This window comes from Colius striatus, chromosome 14, assembly GCF_028858725.1.
Source record: "Colius striatus isolate bColStr4 chromosome 14, bColStr4.1.hap1, whole genome shotgun sequence".
Taxonomy (NCBI): Eukaryota; Metazoa; Chordata; class Aves; order Coliiformes; family Coliidae; genus Colius; species Colius striatus.
The window spans coordinates 2,167,234-2,185,321 of NC_084772.1; the positions used below are offsets into that span (position 1 = coordinate 2,167,234).

Consider the following 18,088-nt stretch of genomic DNA (forward strand, 5'->3'; position numbering starts at 1 on the left):
GAGAGAGCAATGCTCCCTCCAAGGCAGAGCTCATTAACTCCAGGTCTATGGGAGAGAGCTCAGTGGTGTGGCATCTCCTGCAGCCCCTGCTGAGCTCCCAGGGTGCCAGCACAGGAGGGTAAAGGCTTTATTCATCACAAGGAGAACATGGCAACAGGGCAGGGCTGTGCAACCCAGGGATGTGCTTCCCCCTCCCCACTACCATGAGGCCAGGGGCTGCAACTCTGGGATCCCTTAGAGACAAAGGCTGTCTCAGCACACATGCTCATGGGTTCCCTTCCTGCTTCTCCCTGCACCTCACACTGACAGGGATGAGCTGGCACCAGCCAGGAAAGGAAAGGCAGAGGGAGCTGGGCTCAGCCCTGGAGCAGTGTGGGGCAGAGGGAGGACCCTCAGGCAGGCCCCCAGCACTCTCCTGCAAGGGGCTGGGGCTCAGTTGATGGTGAGGACGTCGCTCTGTATCTCGTGGCTCAGCTGGGTCTGGAGGTCGCTGAGCTTCTTCTTGAGGCCGGACAGCGCGGACAGGACGATGGTCTCGGGGCGCAGCGACCCGCACGACTCCACGTTGTAATAAAACCTGGGGGCACACACCCAGGGCTGCAGCCTCCCTCTGCCCTGGGAGCAGCTGCAGAGACACAGGCTGCACAGCAGCTCCAGCCAGCAGCAGCTCTCCTGAGCCCTTGCTGAGGGCTGCACTTCATCATAGAATCACAGAGTGGTTCTGGTTGGCAAAGGCTGCTGCAGTCCCAGCCCTGCCCTCACCCTGCCCAGCCCAGCACTGACCCACAGCCCTCAGCACCTCAGCTCCACGGCTTTGGGATCCCTCCAGGGCTGGGCACTGCCCCAGCTCCCTGGGCAGCCTGGCACAGGGCTCACACCCCTCTCAGGGAAACAGTTCTGCCTCAGCTCCAACCTCAACTTCCCCTGGGGCAACCTGAGCCTATTTTCTCTTGTCCTGTCATTACCTGGGAGCAGAGCCTGACCCCCAGCTCCCTGCAGCCTCCTGTCAGGGAGTGTCAGAGAGTGCTCCTGTCTCTCCCCTCAGCCTCCTCTTCTCCAGGCTGAATATGAATGTCCTGCTGACACCCCTCTCACGGGAAAAAGTTCTTCCTCAGCTCCAATCTCAACTTCCCCTGGGGCAACCTGAGCCCATTTTCTCTGGTCCTGTCATTACTTGGGAGGAGACCAACCCCCAGCTCTGCAGCCTCCTGACAGGGAGTTGCAGAGTGCTCCTGTCTCTCCCTTCAGCCTCCTCTCCAGGCTGCATATGAATGTCCTGCTGACACCCCTCTCACGGAGAAAGCTCTTCCTCAGCTCCAATCTCAACCTCCCCTGGGGCAACCTGAGCCCATTTCCTCTGGTCCTGTCACTCCTTACTGGAGAGAAGAGACCAAAAAGATGCTGCAGCCTCAGGAGAGTCACCCAACACCTCCCAGAGGGGAAACCCCCCTGCTCCAGGCATACAACCACTTAATCTCTGACTTCTGCCCTGCTTCTTGGGGACCACCAGCTCCCTGGGCTGGCAAAGTTCAGCACAGAGCAGCCACTGTTGCATTAGCAAAAGCCATGGAGGCACACACAGCCCATGCCCCAGTTCCCCAGCCACAGGCTCCTACCTCTCTGGCTTCCCATTGGGGTCGTAGGGAGCCTGAGCATCCTCCTCATCGATCTCCGAGTACTCGCTCTTGGGCCTGGAATCCAAGTGAGGGGAAGGTTAGTGTGGAGCCCAGGCTCTGGGCTACCCTGCAGCACCCAGACCCTCTGCAGCACAGCCTGCTCACAGAGCTGTTTGGGTGGGGAAAGACCTTTAAGCTTTGTCCCTTGGCTGGCAGAGGGTCTGTTTGAACACCCTTCGTTAGTCCACGGCAGTAAACCTGCAGCCTTGAGCTGCCTGAGAAGGCAGCAACAGAAAATCCTGTGCTGCTGCACCAAGGGCTGCTGCTGGCCTTCCTCTGCCCAGCATGGTCAGCAAGGGCTGATCCTGGCAGCCTGCCCTCAGCTGCACTTCCCTTAGCAGAGATGGGCCTTCCTGTTAAATCACCCACAGCTCAGAACAGGGCAGAGGCTTCCACCACCACTGAGGCTGCTTTGAGTCCAGCTGCGTGCCAGGGCTCTGCCAACAGCCTCCACAGGCAGGCAGCACGAAAAGACAAACCAAAAACAACAGTAGGCCTTGGCCAGCAGAGGATTTGCCTTCACAGGGAAATCAGACCAGCTTAGAAACTCACCATGGTTGGGGCTGGAAGGGCCCTGCAGAGCTGCTGCAGCCCCAGCCCCTGCTCCAGCACCTTCCCCTGGCTCAGGGGGCACAGGAACGTGTCCAGCTGGGGTTGGAAACCTCCTGAGAAGGAGCCTCCACACCCTCCCTGGGCAGCCTGGGCCAGGGCTCCCTCACCTCAGCACCAAAGCACTTGCTCCTCCTGGGCCAGGGGAACTGTTTGTGTCCCAGCCTGTGCCCATCACCCCTTGTCCTGTCCCTGGGCACCACAGAGCAAAGCCCATCCCCAGCCTCCTGACACTCACCCTTGAGGCATTTCTCAGCATTGCTGAGGTGCCCCTGAGCTCAGGCTTCTCTTCCCCAGGCTCAACAGCCCCAGGTCCCACAGCCTTTCCTCATCACCCTGTGATTGATTTCATGATTGAGCACAGCTCTGGCTGCTGTCCTGCTGTTACAACAGCACATCCACCCCTCCCTCTAGCCCCTGCTCTCAGCCAGTCTTAGACAGAGCACCTGGCTCCTCACTCTGCTGCTGGCTCCAGTGTGCTCGATGCCAGGATGTCTGCTGGGTGGTCCCTGGGATGCAGAGGCAGGAGCAGCTCAGGTATGTACTCATGCAATAAGCAGAGCTGGGTGAAGCCCTTGCCCTGGCCAAAGCAGGGCAGCAGCCTTACAAAAGCAGCAGCCCTGCAGAAGCAGCATCCTGGTACTTTTAGATGGGATGAAGCGTGCTGCCAGTGCAGCCCAATGTGTCAGAGGAAAGGGCCAGAGAGCAAACTCTGCCACCAAAGCTTGTGCCTCAGGAGGGAGGGGAGGTATGAGTGAAATTAGAGCTCCCTCAAGCAAACAGGGCTTCAAAATCAGCCTTGAGACCTAACCCTCCTCTCTGTGCTCTCCCAGCAACCTCTTCCACCTGGTGTGGAGCTATTTTCTCAGCCTTTACCCTGACCTACAGCCCACTCGTGTAGGGAAGTGAAAACAGGAAGGAACAGAGGGAAAGTACACAAAAGCAAAGGAGGGAAAACAGCAGCAACAGTTTGTGAGCAGAGACAAGAGGTGGCCACAGAGCAGCCCCCTGGCACGCAGCTGCACCCACTGCCTGGCCTTGGCACCCCAGCATGGGAGCAGAGGCTGTGTGAGGGGAAGAGACAGGCACACTCAGCATCACTCTCTGCAATGAGTCAGTGCTGTCTGAGCTCTCTTAGCCTGGATAGAGGAGGCTGAGGGGAGACAGGAGCACTCTCTGCAGCTCCCTGACAGGAGGCTGCAGGGAGCTGGGGTCAGGCTCTGCTCCCAAGTGACAGGACAAGGGGAAATGGGCTCAAGTTGGGAGCAAAACTACTGGGAGGCTTTAGTGTTGCCCCTCCATCTCCCCTCAAATACTCTGAGGAGTGAGGCTGAGAACTTGTTCTCTGCAGCTCCCTGACAGGAGGTTGTGGCTGGGGAAGAATCACTCTGCTCCCCAGTAACAAGTGACAGGACAAGAGGAAAAGGCATCAAGTTGCCCCAGGGGAGGTTGAGGTGGGAGCTGAGGCAGAACTGTTTCCCTGAGAGGGGCATCAGCCCCTGTGCCAGGCTGCCCAGGGAGCTGGGGCAGTGCCCAGCCCTGGAGGGATCCCAAAGCCGTGGAGCTGAGGTGCTGAGGGCTGTGGGTCAGTGCTGGGCTGGGCAGGGTGAGGGCAGGGCTGGGACTGCAGCAGCTTCAGGGGCTTTGCCAACCCAAATGACTCCATGAACGTTATTCCCAGGGCTGAAACGTGGCTGCCCTTCAGACAGGCCCTTCCAGGGCAGGCAGAGCCCAGCACTCACCACTCCTCTGGTTTGGGGTACACGGTGTGTCTCAGAGCGTTGTCTGGGTCGTACTCGAAGGCGACGCCGGCCGTGGGGTTCCACTTGGCGTGTTCCTTGCCAAAGCCCTTCTTGGCGTAGGCTCGAAGCCTCAGCTCCTGGCCCTTCCGCAGCTTCACTATCAGGATGTCTGCACAAGACCACACACACTCCTTTGAGGAGGCTGCAGAGGAGGGATGAGGATGCAGAGGGCAAAAGCAGGACTTTGTAGAGCACAGGAAGGTGTGAGCAGAAGCCAGGGCTCGCTGGGATTCTCAGAGGGGCTCAGCTGTGTCCCCAGAGTAGGTGGGAAGCACTTTGCTGAGTAAAAAGGAGTTGCACATACAGCCTCCAAGCAGCACAGACACTACAGCATTCTGCACCTTTGCTGCCTCACAAGGAGAGAGAGAAGCACTCCCTGACCCAGGACCTCATTTCTGGGACAGTGAGACCAAATGCTAACCCCACTGCTGCCAGCCTTCCAGCTGCCTCACAGTCACACAGCTGGTGAAGGGAGTTCCAAGAGCCTGAAAAGAAAACTCCTTTCCTCCTACAGCTCCTGCTCCCAGCAGAATGCCACCTACCATCCTGCTCCACATAGTCATTGGGGTCATTGTCCCTGCTCCGAGATGTCACCTGCAAAAGGAGAAGAAAAGCAAGTGAATTCATGGCATGATCAGCTCTTCTGCCCACATCAGAGAGCAGCTGCCTGCAAGCATTGGAGACTGCAGAGAGCCACTCTAGCAGGACTTACAGCAACACAGGATCATTTTGGTGGGGAAAGCCCCTGAAGCTGCTGCAGTCCCAGCCCTGGCCTCACCCTGCCCAGCCCAGCACTGACCCACAGCCCTCAGCACCTCAGCCCCAGGGCTTTGGGATCCCTCCAGGGCTGGGCACTGCCCCAGCTCCCTGGGCAGCCTGGCGCAGGGGCTCACACCCCTCTCAGGGAAACAGTTCTGCCTCAGCTCCAGCCTCAACCTCCCCTGGGGCAACTTGATGCCTTTCCTCTTGCCCTGTCACTTGTTACTGGGGAGCAGAGCCCGATTCCTCCCCAGCCACAACCTCCTGTCAGGGAGTTGCAGAGAACAAGAAGGTCTCAGCCTCTCTGAGTATTCGAGGGCAGATGGAGGGGCAACACTAAAGCCTCCCAGTAGTTCTGAGTGCAGGACGAGGCCCTGACAGGGATTTGACACACATGCCATGTGTTTGTAGCCCAGACTCAAGGGGAGTGCAGAGGAGCAGCAGAGGGAGTGCACTGACCGGGATGACCCGCGGGTTGTTGGAGATGAGGTCGCGGGACGTGACGTGCCGAGTCTGGTCTTCGTTGCACCGCACGTCCAGGGTGAACTCCACAGAGCACTCCGGGCAGAACTCATCACACGTGCAGTCCTGGGACACACACAAGCCAAGGCCTTCACACCAAACCTCCCCCAGCTCTTTCCATCAGGTCAGACACTCACCACCATCAAGGCACCCACGAGGTTTGGCTGGACTCACCCTGGAGTATTGCATCTTATCCACAATGTCATCGCTGGTGAGAGGGATGAGGCCTGGGGGAAGAGGGACATTGGGGGGAATGTCTGAGCAAGCCAATGGCAGCACCAACAGAGGTGCTTGATTCCACCTGCAACCTTCCCCTTCCTCCCTGTGCCCAGCACTCACCCAGCCTGTGTGCAATGAACTCATCATGGAGCACGGAGGAGTTGGCGTCTATCTGGACCCAGTCGATGGCTGCAGAGAGGCAAAAGCCACAAGCTGAGAAATATTCCCGTGGGGACAAGCTGAGCAGTTCACAAGGGCACAGAAAACGTTACTGGGGCTGTGGTGAAGCTGAGGCAGCATCTGGTAATGTGCAACACTGGTTAAACAGGGGTAAGGTCAGCTGGGGGTGACCTGCTGGAGAGCAGCTCTGGGAGAGGGACCTGGCAGTCCTGGTTGATAACAAACTAACCATGAGCAGCAACGTGTCCTTGTGAGCAAGAAGCCACTGGCAGCCTGGGGGCATCAAGAGTGTGGGCAGCAGGGCCAGGGAGGTTCTGCTGCCCCTCTGCTCTGCCCTGCTGAGGCCTCATCTGGAGTCCTGTGGCCAGTTCTGGGCTCCCCAGCTCCAGGGAGACAGGGAACTGCTGCAGAGAGGCCAGGGCAGGGACACCAAGGTGCTGAGGGGCTGGAACATGTGTGTGAGGAGGAAAGGCTGCAGCCCTGGGGCTGTTGAGCCTGGGGAAGAGAAGCCTGAGCTCAGGGGCACCTCAGCAGTGCTGAGAAATGCCTCAAGGGTGGATGTCAGGAGGATGGGGATGGGCTTTGCTCTGTGGTGCCCAGGGACAGCACAAGGGGTGATGGGCACAGGCTGGAACACAAACAGTTCCCCTGGCCCAGGAGGAGCAAGTCCTTCGGTGCTGAGGTGAGGGAGCCCTGGCCCAGGCTGCCCAGGGAGGGTGTGGAGGCTCCTTCTCAGGAGGTTTCCAACCCCAGCTGGACACGTTGCTGTGCCCCCTGAGCCAGGGGAAGCTGCTGGAGCAGGGGCTGGGGCTGCAGCAGCTCTGCAGGGCCCTTCCAGCCCCCACCACGCTGCGGTTCAGCGGAGGCCGGAGGCAGACGCAGAGCACACGGCGCGGAGGAGCCGCGGGGCCGGGCCCGTACCTATGATGGGGACTTCCGCGATGAACACTCTGCGGATGGAATTGGCCACCCTGGGGGAGAGAAACACCCGCGTTCAGGCACGAGGGGCCGCGGCGCTTCCCCACGCAGCCGCGGCAGGGCCCGAGCCCCGGGAGCCGCCGCCGCCGCCGGCCAGGCCGCGCCTGTGGGGGCCGGCCCCGCACCGCCCCCGGCCTCCCCTCCGCTCCCCTCCCGCCGCTCACGCCAGGTCCGTGTTCTCGATGATGAACTTGACGTTCTCGTCCGTCAGCTCGGTGATGCGCACCGTGGGCTGGTTGGCGTACGGCATGGCCGCGGCTCCCGGCCCCGCTCCCAGCCCCCGCCCGGCCCCGCCGCCGCCGCCCCCTGCCGGCCGCCGCCGCTCCCGGAGGACCTTCCCGCTGCCTCCCCTCACCCTCCCGCCCCCCGGCCCTCCCCAACGCCGCCGCTCCGGGAGGACCTTCCCGCTGCCTCCCCTCTCCCTGCTCCCCCTGCTCCCCCCAACGCCGCCGCTCCGGGAGGACCTTCCCGCTGCCTCCCCTCTCCCCGCTCCCCCCGGTCCCCTTCCAACGCCGCCGCTCCCGCAGGACCTTCCCGCTGCCTCCCCTCACCCCGCTCCCCCCAACGCCGCCGCTCCCGGAGGACCTTCCCGCTGCCTCCCCTCTCCCTGCTCCCCCTGCTCCCCCCAACGCCGCCGCTCCGGGAGGACCTTCCCGCTGCCTCCCCTCTCCCTGCTCCCCCCGGTCCCCCCAACGCCGCCGCTCCGGGAGGACCTTCCCGCTGCCTCCCCTCTCCCTGCTCCCCCTGCTCCCCCCAACGCCGCCGCTCCGGGAGGACCTTCCCGCTGCCTCCCCTCTCCCTGCTCCCCCTGCTCCCCCCAACGCCGCCGCTCCGGGAGGACCTTCCCGCTGCCTCCCCTCTCCCTGCTCCCCCTGCTCCCCCCAACGCCGCCGCTCCCGGAGGACCTTCCCGCTGCCTCCCCTCTCCCTGCTCCCCCTGCTCCCCCCAACGCCACCGCTCCCGCAGGACCTTCCCGCTGCCTCCCCTCTCCCTGCTCCCCCCGGTGCCCCCAACGCCGCCGCTCCCGGAGGACCTGCCCGCTGCCTCCCCTCTCCCTGCTCCCCCCGGTGCCCCCAACGCCACCGCTCCCGGAGGACCTTCCCGCTGCCTCCCCTCTCCCTGCTCCCCCCAACGCCGCCGCTCCCGGAGGACCTGCCCGCTGCCTCCCCTCACCCCACTCCCCCCGCTCCCCCCAACGCCGCCGCCGCGTCCCCAAACAGAGTCCGTGGCAGGCTGCCGTGCGGCTTTATTGGTGCGGGGAAGGGGCCGCGCCTCGCCTCGCTCCGGCGGCTCCGTCCTCACCGGCGCTGGTTGAGCCCCGACAGGTTCTTGATCTGCGGGATGGAAGGAGAAGCGGGCTCAGGGACCACTGCTGCGGGAGCCCCGAGAGGCCCCGGGGCAGTGCGGCGGTGGAGAAGGCTCCGAGAGGCACCGGTTGTGCTCAGAGGGTGGGAGTGGACGCTGAAGCCAGTCCCAGGCGTCCCCCTGAGCTGAACCTGCTCTCCAGGTTTCATCCGGGTTTTCTGCAGCTGCACAGACCCCAGGGGAGCGAATTGAAGCCTCTGAGGCACCCTCCTTGCTCATCCGTGTTGCAGAGACCTGCAGAGCTCAGCACACCTGTACAGGCAGCTCCACCCCCAGAGTATCTGCCCCTAATAGTTTTTGTACCGGGATGATTTTGCCCTAAAAGCAACTATCTGCAAGGCATCTCCTTTCAGAGGCACTCTGCTTCCTCCTGTTTATCTGTACAGGCTGAGATCAGCTAACAGGAGACATCTCAGACCCCAAACTGCAGGAGAACATCGTGGTGTTGTACAGGAGCCCAGAGTGAGCTCGAGGACTTCTCTGGTGAAGGATCCTTTTGGCACTGGCAGGTGTGGAAGCAGAGAGAGGCTGAGAAACGCTACAGATATGAAACAGGAGGTGGAAGGAGGTGGGAGAAGCTCTTGAGAACTGCTTCATGCAGTACAAATGGTTTCTAATTGATGTTCCAGCCTGTTTGTCTTGAGCTGGTACAAGGAAAACATCTTTCTGACAACCAGGAAATCACTTTGCTGCTAGATGCAATGGTAGTTGTCCAAAAATAGAATCACAGGGAGGCCCTGAAGCCCTTCAGAAATCATTCCTGTGTACACAAAGGATTGTTTCATATCCCTGAGGACACACAGCTCGCTCTGCAAGGACACAAAGCAGCCCAGGATGCTACCAAGAAGCGAGCGAGTTCTTGGAAGGCTGTTGCTGGAACAGCTTGGGGATGTCACCCTGCTGTGGCTCAGGGACAGCTGCCACCTCCCACGTGTCTGTGGGGACATGGACCTTCTGCCAAGATCTCCAGCACGGGGACTGGCAGAGGAAAAGGTCTCGTGATGGGCAGTGGAGAGCTGCTGTATCTGATCGCTTGTCTCTTGGCCCTAAAGCTCAGCCTGCAGCTTCAGACTTAATTTGTGACGCTCTGCTACAAGTTCCTTCACCACAAATGAGAGAACTAACGCCAAACTACAGAGAAAAATCATCATCAGGTGTAGTTAAGTTAGGAAAGACCATTATTTTCCATGCTGTCCTCCAGGTTTGGGAGGAGAAACGTGCTGACATTGGGCATGGAAGGGAGGAGAAAGCATTCTGTCCTTAGAGCCCTGCTGTTTCAGCATTACTTACAGTAACTGCCATTCCCATCAGGCCCTGGACAACTGCTTCTCCAGTTGACTGTACCTAGGAGACACAAGGAGAACATGACCTTGTGCTTTCTTCTTGTGGCCACCCGACCACAGAGACACAAGGCACAACAAACAGGTATGTGCTACAAAAAGGTGCTGCCAGGAGCCAAGCACTGCAGGCAAATGAGAGCCAGAGGTGAGAAACACGGAGAAGATTCCCTGGGAATCTGTGTCTCCTGACCATTCTGTAGGCCATTCTGACAAACAGGGTGTCTGTGTGCCCTTGTACCACCAGGTACAGCAGCATTTCTTGGTGCTGAAGCAACAGCATTTATACAATCAGCGGGCAGCACAGCCACAGTGGTGTCTCAGCAGACATGTGGCCTGCACAACTGAAAAGCCAGGGCTGCCTAATATGGATCTGGGGAGAAAGGGATGCTGCATGGATGCCTCATCCCTGAGGTTACCTGATCAGCAGCACTGCCCATGTTCATGGCATCAGCTACTCTGTTCTCCAGGAAGCGCCACGTCTCCTCGAAGTCCGGGGATGAGTCCTGCAGCATCACCAGCTCGGTGGTGTTGTAGATGCCGGTGAGCACAGCACGACGGGTGTACCAGTTAAACTGCACAGAGAAAGAGAGGGGTGACCTGCCTGCAGACAGAGGATGCAGCTCAGGAAAGCAGATAGAAGGAATGGCAAAGGAAAACAGCAGAGTGATTGCATGTTCCTTCCCTGCTTCAACTGCCCAGCTCCTCCCTGGGATGCAGTGGGCCAGCAGCCAGCACCGACACCTGACAGCACAGCTGCTCCTGGGCCCTGGGCAGAGGTCACCAGTATGGTGTCTAAAACCTCTGAGCAAAGTCCCCACTGCCTGCTTCTCACTGCAAGCAGCACCCTATGGCAGGCAGCAAGGAGCCCAGCCAGCCTGTGTGCATGCTGCATGGGTGAATAACTGAATCCCAGCATGGTGGAGGCTGGAAGGGCCCTGCAGAGCTGCTGCAGCCCCAGCCCCTGCTCCAGCAGCTTCCCCTGGCTCAGGGGGCACAGGAACGTGTCCAGCTGGGGTTGGAAACCTCCTGAGAAGGAGCCTCCACACCCTCCCTGGGCAGCCTGGGCCAGGGCTCCCTCACCTCAGCACCAAAGGACTTGCTCCTCCTGGGCCAGGGGAACTGTTTGTGTTGCAGCCTGTGCCCATCACCCCCTTGTGCTGTCCCTGGGCACCACAGAGCAAAGCCCATCCCCATCCTCCTGACACCCACCCTTGAGGCATTTCTCAGCATTGCTGAGGTGCCCCTGAGCTCAGGCTTCTCTTCCCCAGGCTCAACAGCCCCAGGGCTGCAGCCTTTCCTCCTCACACACATGTTCCAGCCCCTCAGCATCTTGCTGTCCCAGCCCTGGCCTCTCTCCAGCAGTTTCCTGTCTCTCTGCAGCTGGGGAGCCCAGAACTGGACACATCTTGCCTCACAGGCTGCTGGTGAGCAGCACAACACTGATTCTCTGATCGGATGAGAAACAGCTGCATTTAGCACAGACAACATGAGCTGTAGTTCAACCTAGATATGAGCACGAAGAAAAGGAACAAGCAGAGGATGGAACCATGCAAGACATCACAGAGAGACAGAGACCTTTTGCCAATCCTGTCACTGAAATGCCAGCACTGCCTGCTGCACCAATGAATGGCTCAGCGTGCTGCTGGCGGCACCGCGTCACAACCCTCCGTTACACGATGCAAAGATGCACAAGTCACTCACACTCCTCAGTTTTTCTCACTTGATCCACTGGCAGAGAAAAAAATACATCAAAACATTTTCAAAAGGAGACTTCAACCTCATTTGCTGATGTTACCTAGAGAAAAGTACTGGCTGGTCCATTCAGGATTACAAAGCAACAGAAAAACAAACACAGGGGCCTTGATTTCGAGACAAGCAGTTGGCTCAAAAGCCCTACTGTCTGCACCACAACCTGCACACTTTGTAAGGGGAGAAGCACAAAGGACTGGCACATGCAGCTGCATCTCTCAGGTGCCTGAGACCAAGCTCTTTCTGTTGACTTTCCTCCTGCTCTGAAAAAAAACCCCAGCTGAGGCATGGGCATGCTCTACTGAGCTCCTGGCACTGTGAAGAGGGCTCCACTGCCAGTGACACTAACCCCCTTCAACAGGGAAAGGGGGAGAAGGCTCAGCATCACAGCTTCCCTAGAAAACTCATGGAACAGGCCAGAAGGTGCAAAGCAAAGGCTAAACTTTAGAACCTACTCTGTGTATCGGTGAGGAGACTTTAGGAACAGCTCAGCACAGACACTGACACGTCGATTTGACTTTCACAGCCTGTAAGAGACTTGCAGTTCCTGGCACAATTACAGTCTTTCAGTTCTCTCCTGCTTTATTCCTTTAATTTTTTTGACATCTTATTTATTTTTCTCTGCAGTAGCTTCTCTTTTATACACAGATAAAAGCAGCTTATTAAAGCAGTTTGTTAAAGTGGTTGGCTTCGCTCTTCCCGTCTCTCCCTACATCCATACCAATTAAAGTCGTTTATTAATTGCTTTAATTAAGGTTATAATTTTCTTTTATTTCCTGCCAGAAAGATGAAAGCTATAATAAGCTACTGGCATTTTTAGGTAGGTTCCTTAAAAGGTTTTCAAGTTAAATCTGTAAATGCTGGTGGTGGTGGAAGAGACAGCTGCTTCGACGAGAGCCACGCTGCGCTCGCTGAATACTGCAGCAGCTTCCCAGTCACAAAACCCCAACAGTTTTGTCTGTGTCTTTAAAAAAGGAAAGCCAAACCAAAAGAAAAGTGCTTAAAAGAGTCTAGGGAAGAAGGTCCTTTTAATCTGCACTGATTTGCATTTAGTCCCATTGGCTGCTCTTTGGAAATCAGACCTATGGTTTCTAAGGACCTTGTGGAAATCTCTTCCTCGGTGAAGAAATGGATGGTTTCAAGAGAGATGTGGCCCCACATCTTCAACCCCTCCTTTTGCACAGTTGGTCAGTGAAGCACAAAGACTTACATCTGTGGACTGGTCTCCAGCATACTGCCAAATATCATCGATCATGCTGGTGAGGAGGTTGAGGCTGGAAGGGATGTTATGCGGGAGCAACAGGATGCTCAGAGCCTGCAGAGGAAAAGCATTGGTAAGTGGGAGAGTCAAGGAGAGGACATACTGTTAAAGCAGTTGTCTTCTCCCTATTGCTGTTGACTTCCCTCTAGCTCCCAGTGGCAAGTCCTTCCAGCTCTTTTCAGTTAGCACCAGTCTTTCCAGGCAGCAGGATTTGCAGGGAATACACAGAGTGGCAGCAGAGCTCAGGCCTCAGCCTGTTCTGGAGCCCAAAGCTCCCCTCTCAGCTCAAATGCCACGGTGTTGTCTCTCCTGAGCTGCCTCTCCAGGCACAGAAGCACAGCACAGGCTGAGCTGACTCACGCTGTGCTATGCCCCTATGGGCAGAGAGTCAAATCTCACACTTCTCTGGATTTGACTTTGAAATCAAAGTAGCTACCAAGGGCAGGACAGCCAGCCACAACGGCCCTGCTGGGATCCTGCAGCCTTTGAACGTAATAACACAACGCCAGGAGAGTCACAAGCCACCCACATCCTTCACAGTTATGCTAAGCTGCAACAGAAACATGAATCCTGCCTTCTCTCTCTGCAAGGAGTGCTGGCTTCAGCTGCCCAGAGGCCAGCAGCAATTCTAGGGAACAGAGGCTGACTTTGCAGCAATCTTTGCAGCCCAAGGTTGGGAACTCTTTGCTGGTTACTGTGGTCACAACTCAGCTCCTTTCTTATCCCAAGAAGAGAGGCTTGAGACTTAAATCTGAATTTTGAAGCAGGGAGCCCCCCCAGTTCACAGACCCATCCTCAGGTTGCTGAGGCTTGGTGGGTCACATGCTAGGCAGGCAGTTTCTTGCAACAAAGCAGGAGTTCTGCATTTCCAAGTGTCAGGGGATAGTGGTGCAGCCACATCAATGCTGCCAGTCATGCTGGAAACAAGACTGAGGTTATCCCCTGGGGATTCCAGAGGGGTGGAGGGAGCAATGGAGAGGTTTGCCTTTCCAGTACTGCAAGAAATCAGTTGTTCTAAGGACACCTTTAATTGCCTCCTTCCAAGGCTGCTCTCCTCTTGAAGGCTACAAATCATTTTGAGACCAGCAAGGGTTTCATTCTCAACCCTGAACTGGGATGAAAGCCACAGGGTGTTTAAAATGCACACAGAAAAGGGGAAAAGCTTGACATTCCTTTTATACCTGGGGCCATTTGTCAATATAGGGAATCAGCATCCTCAGCCTGGATTCTACAGCATCTCTCAGGAACTGATCTGTAGGCTTCTTCCTACATAAGGAAAAAAACCCAAATGTGAAGAACATTCAAGTTAAGCTCAATTCTGAACAAGAAAGAGCAATCTCTTGCCTGTCTGGTCCAACTCTGTATCTGGGAAGGTGGTTTTATTGGGGTAATTCCATTTTTTCACTTCAAGTATCTGTGTCCCAAGTGGCTTCTCTGTCTATCCAGTCCCCAAAGCCCACCAAGGGAGAAGTCTTTTCATGCCAAATACTCACTCTGCTTTGCCCAACTGCACTAGTTTCTCTTCCTCCTCCAGCAGCTGTGAGAGCTTGCTGTTGCACTCAGACACAAAGTGCAGGATCAGTTCGCTGCCATCACTGTGAAACATCCCAGCAGCAGCAACAGAGAGCCCCAGGGTCTGCAGGGAACAAGGGAGAAGCACAGACCAGGTTACACACTGCCAAGCAGGACCCAGTTGGGAAAAAAAAACCCAGCATGTTTACTTTGTGAATGGAGTTAGGTGAATTTAAACAAAGCAACCCTGCATTCAAAAGCACTTCCTGCTGTGTTTTCCTCTCTTTAGGATCACTGCTCTACACCCTGCCTCACTTTAACTCTGACAGGGTTATCCTGTAGCAGCTGAGACACATTCCTGGCCAGTACTACTGGCTGACTTGGGTGCATCACCCAAGAGTATGTGGGGGAAGCATGCAGGCCTGGTTGTCTTTGGATTTCAGCTCCATCCAGTTTTCAACTGGTTCGTTGCTTCTCTCCCCACATACCTTGGCTCCCTCTGCAATGGCTTCTGCAGTCCAGCCATGTTCAGGCACAAACTCCAGCGCTGCTGTGAGGATTCGATGCTGCAGCTGCTCCTCGCTCTCATAGTCCTCAGACTCCTGGCCGCCCTGGCCAGTGTAACTATGAGAAGGTATTGTTATAGTGAGGGGAATGGCACCAGCAAACATCAGCAACCTGGACTCTGCCACTGTCTCACTGCCCCTGCTGCAGGCAGCCACGCTCAGGATAAATCTCACCTCCTCCTCTAAAATCCTTCCCTTTCCAGAAAAAAGGACTCTTCATGAACCTTTGCCATGAGAGGAGAAAAGTAAAGGCAGGGCTCAATCTAAGTGAACTACCTGGACACCAATGAGCCTCAGACTCCCCCTCCTTTAAGAAAAGCTAAACCATGAGCTTTGGGGACAGGGGCTTTACGGCTACAGGCGTGTGGACAACGTATTGGCCACGTTGTGTGCAAACTTAGACAATAATCCAGAAGCGAAGGCTTGTGCTTTGCAGATCAAGGCTCCCTCTTGAAAGCAAGTCCCATCCTGTCTCCACGTTGGACAGTGGCATTTGCAGCATGGCAGCAAACCATCTCTTCAAGCTGCTGCAGTCTGAGGCACCACCAACTCTGCACCTCGCTGTCTCCGAGCTTCAGCTGCGAGCTTCAGGAAAGCAAAGGCTTCCCATCCTGCTGTCGGCAGGACTAGGGCTACAACCAGCGAGGGAGTTACCTGGGGCGAGGGCCCTGAGGGTCCTGTTCGGGCTGGTGGTCTGGTGGGTGCGAATCAAACGGCTGCTGCTGAGAGGAAGATGCCAATGGCTCCTTTTTCTGCTCGTCAGAGACTCTCCTCAGCACGGCTGAGGCCTGGAGAGCACGCTGTGGTGGGCAGAGCTGGCACCTGACCACTGGAAGGGAAACCAAGAGAGTCAGATGTCTCCTTCCAACAAGAACAAGCACAGAAAATGAAGGTGAAGAAGAGAGTTGCAGGTAAACACAGCTGACAGGAGCAGAAATTTGCAGGGACAGTCTTTCTGTACAGGTCTGAGAAGTGTCTCTCTCAGCTGAGCCCACATTTATGTGATGAAAATAAGGCAAAACCCATTTTATGGGGAAGAGAACCCTGCAGATGGCACATACTGCAAACAGAAAGGAGTTTCCCAACCTTGGGCTGGGGAGCAGGCACACAAACGTGTACTGACTCCCTGCAGCACACCCTCTCTCCTTTTTGGCCCCTGATGAAGGAGAGGAGTTAGAGGGAAGTGCTGACCCCTGAGCTCGGGGCAAGAGGTGAGTAATGCTGCTGAGAGTGAGCAGTCATGGCAGATCCAGCAGGCTGATCACAGCCTGTGTTCCTCAGATGACTCAAAGGCAAGGCAGCTTTCAGCTACAGCTGCTCTGTGAGGGTTTGTAATGTAGCTGCAGTGAGGTTTGGGGTTTTATAACAAGCTATGGTTGCACAGCCCACACTAAAAAACCACCCAGCCCCACTCCAGTTCCCTCACACACAGTGTGGGGCAGCTTCAGGGCCAGGGAGCTGTGAGGACCCCTCAGACCAGGCCCTACATGGCACTGTGCTCCCCAAGCAGATCCTCACAGGCCAGGCTCTGTCCCTCTGGCCTCCCAGCCTGCCTGGGGCCACAGCCACCGGCCTCAGGCACAGCCTCCATCCAGCTCCACAGCCTGGGGCTGAGGTTGGGTTAAGGTTCAGGATGAGGTTGGAGCTGAGACTGAGGCTGGAGATGGGGCTGAGGCTGTGATGGAGTTGAGGCTGAGACTAGGGCTGAGGCTGAGGATGGGGTTGGAGATGGGGATGAGGTTGGGGTTGGAGTTGAGGCTGAGATTGGGGCTGAGGCTGAGGTTGGGGTTAGAGATGGGGATGAGGCCGGGACTGTGACAAGGGCTGTGGTTGGGGTTGGAGTTGTGGCTCAAATTGAGGCTGAGTTTGGGATTGGGCTGAGACAGGGGTGAGGTTGGGGTCGCAGTTGAGGCTCAGGCTGAATGTAGGACTGAGACAGGGGCTGAGGTTGAGGCTGAGACAGGTGCTGGGGTTGAGGCTGAGACTGGGGTTGGAGATGGGGCTGAGATTGAAGCTGAAGTTGCAGCTGGGGCTGAGACTGTGATGGAGTTGAGGCTGAGACAGGGGCTGAGGTTGGGGCTGAGACTTGGGCTGAGTTTGAGGCTGCCATTGGGGATGAGGCAGGGGTTGGAGTTGAAGCTGACATTGGGATTGGGGCCACCACTGGGGCTGAGACAGGGGCTGGGGCTGAGGCCACCAGTGGGGCTGAGGCTGCCATTGGGGCTGAGGCTACCACTGGGGCTGAGGCTGCCATTGGGGCTGAGGTCACCATTGGGGCTGAGGTCACCATTGGGGCTGAGGCAGGGGCTGGGGTCAGGGCTGAGGCCGCCATCAGGGCTGAGGCCGCCATTGAGGTCAGGGCTGAGGTTGTCATTGGGGCTGAGGCAGGGGCTGGGGTCAGGACTGGAGCTGCCATTGGGGCTGAGGCCGCCATTGGGGCTGAGGTCAGGACTGGGGCTGCCATTGGGGCTGAGGCCGCCATTGGCGTCAGGGTTGAGGCTGCCACTGGGGCTGAGGCAGGGACTGGGGTCAGGATTGAGGCTGAGGCAGGGGCTGGGGCTGAGGCCGCCATTGGGGCTGAGGCAGGGGCTGGGGTCAGGACTGGAGCTGCCATTGGGGCTGAGGCCGCCATTGGGGTCAGGGTTGAGGCCACCATGGGGGCTGAGGCAGGGGCTGGGGTTGAGGCCGCCATGGGGGCTGAGGCAGGGGCTGAGGTCAGGACTGGGGCCGCCATCAGGGCTGAGGCCGCCATTGAGGTCAGGGCTGCGGTTGCCATTGGGGCTGAGGCCGCCATCGGGGCTGAGGCAGGGGCTGGGGTCAGGACTGGGGCTGCCATCGGGGCTGAGGCCGCCATTGGGGCTGAGGCTGCCATTGGGGCTGAGGCAGGGGCTGAGGTCAGGACTGGGGCTGCCATCAGGGCTGAGGCCGCCATTGAGGTCAGGGCTGCGGTTGCCATTGGGGCTGAGGCTGCCATTGGGGCTGAGGCAGGGGCTGAGGTCAGGACTGGGGCTGCCATCGGGGCTGAGGCAGGGGCTGGGGTCAGGACTGAGGCTGCCATTGGGGCTGAGGTCAGGACTGGGGCTGCCATTGGGGCTGAGGCAGGGGCTGGGGCTGAGGCTGCCATTGGGGCTGAGGCAGGGGCTGAGGTCAGGACTGGGGCTGAGGCAGGGGCTGCCATTGGGGCTGAGGCCGCCATTGGGGCTGAGGCAGGGGCTGAGGTCAGGACTGAGGCCGCCATCGGGGCTGAGGCCGCCATTGGGGCAGGGGCTGAGGCCGGCCCGGCCCCGTGGCGCCCCCTAGCGCCGCGCCCCCTCTGCCCTTCATCTCACCTTCCCCCGCCCCGCCCGCGCGCGCGCACGGCGCGGGCACGAGCACGCGGGCACGAGCACACGCGAGCGCGCCCCGTCCGTCCCTCCCGCCCTCCCCCGCCCCACCGCCGCGCGCCCCCCGCCCCCTCACCCGCGCGGCCCCGCCACAGCCGCCAGCCCGCCCGCCGCAGGCCGCCCGCCGCCGCCATCTTGGAAGCGGGCAGAGGGCGATGACGCGCCCA

At 58.2% G+C, this 18,088-nt stretch overlaps 2 protein-coding genes across 3 annotated transcripts; both read right to left on the minus strand.

Annotated features, from left to right (window-relative positions):
- POLR2C (RNA polymerase II subunit C) lies at positions 1–7,025 on the minus strand. Of its 2 annotated transcripts, XM_062007407.1 has the most exons (9): positions 6,910–7,025; positions 6,689–6,738; positions 5,708–5,776; positions 5,543–5,595; positions 5,306–5,434; positions 4,630–4,681; positions 4,028–4,196; positions 1,617–1,691; positions 1–577 (listed from the first exon to the last, which is right to left on the minus strand). In XM_062007407.1, exons 1-9 carry the CDS (start codon positions 6,993–6,995, stop codon positions 433–435), a joined length of 828 nt encoding a protein of 275 aa, XP_061863391.1. In that variant the 5' UTR covers positions 6,996–7,025; the 3' UTR covers positions 1–432. The 2 variants fall into 2 exon arrangements, with proteins under 2 accessions (XP_061863391.1, XP_061863392.1); XM_062007408.1 differs by lacking the exon at positions 1,617–1,691.
- A 948-nt stretch (positions 7,026–7,973) lies between these two features.
- COQ9 (coenzyme Q9) lies at positions 7,974–18,066 on the minus strand. The gene is made up of 9 exons (XM_062007482.1): positions 17,998–18,066; positions 15,193–15,367; positions 14,461–14,596; positions 13,954–14,096; positions 13,642–13,726; positions 12,410–12,514; positions 9,867–10,022; positions 9,401–9,454; positions 7,974–8,079 (listed from the first exon to the last, which is right to left on the minus strand). The coding sequence occupies exons 1-9, from the start codon at positions 18,053–18,055 to the stop codon at positions 8,044–8,046; spliced, it is 948 nt and encodes a 315-aa protein (XP_061863466.1). The 5' UTR covers positions 18,056–18,066; the 3' UTR covers positions 7,974–8,043.
- Positions 18,067–18,088: the final 22 nt, after the last annotated feature.

Excerpts from the sequence above, each read along its gene's own strand:
- POLR2C (XM_062007407.1), bottom strand. The coding sequence starts at position 6,995 with ATGCCGTACGCCAACCAGCCCACGGTGCGCATCACCGAGCTGACGGAC. Across the intron at positions 4,682-5,305 it reads ACAACCCGCGGGTCATCCCG|GTGACATCTCGGAGCAGGGA; the intron begins GTCAGTGCACTC and ends CTCCTTTTGCAG. Across the intron at positions 4,197-4,629 it reads TGACTATGTGGAGCAGGATG|ACATCCTGATAGTGAAGCTG; the intron begins GTAGGTGGCATT and ends GGTCTTGTGCAG.
- COQ9 (XM_062007482.1), bottom strand. The coding sequence starts at position 18,055 with ATGGCGGCGGCGGGCGGCCTGCGGCGGGCGGGCTGGCGGCTGTGGCGG. Across the intron at positions 14,597-15,192 it reads CCTCAGGGCCCTCGCCCCAG|TTACACTGGCCAGGGCGGCC; the intron begins GTAACTCCCTCG and ends ACCTTCTCATAG. Across the intron at positions 8,080-9,400 it reads TGATGGGAATGGCAGTTACT|ATCAAGAACCTGTCGGGGCT; the intron begins GTAAGTAATGCT and ends TCCATCCCGCAG.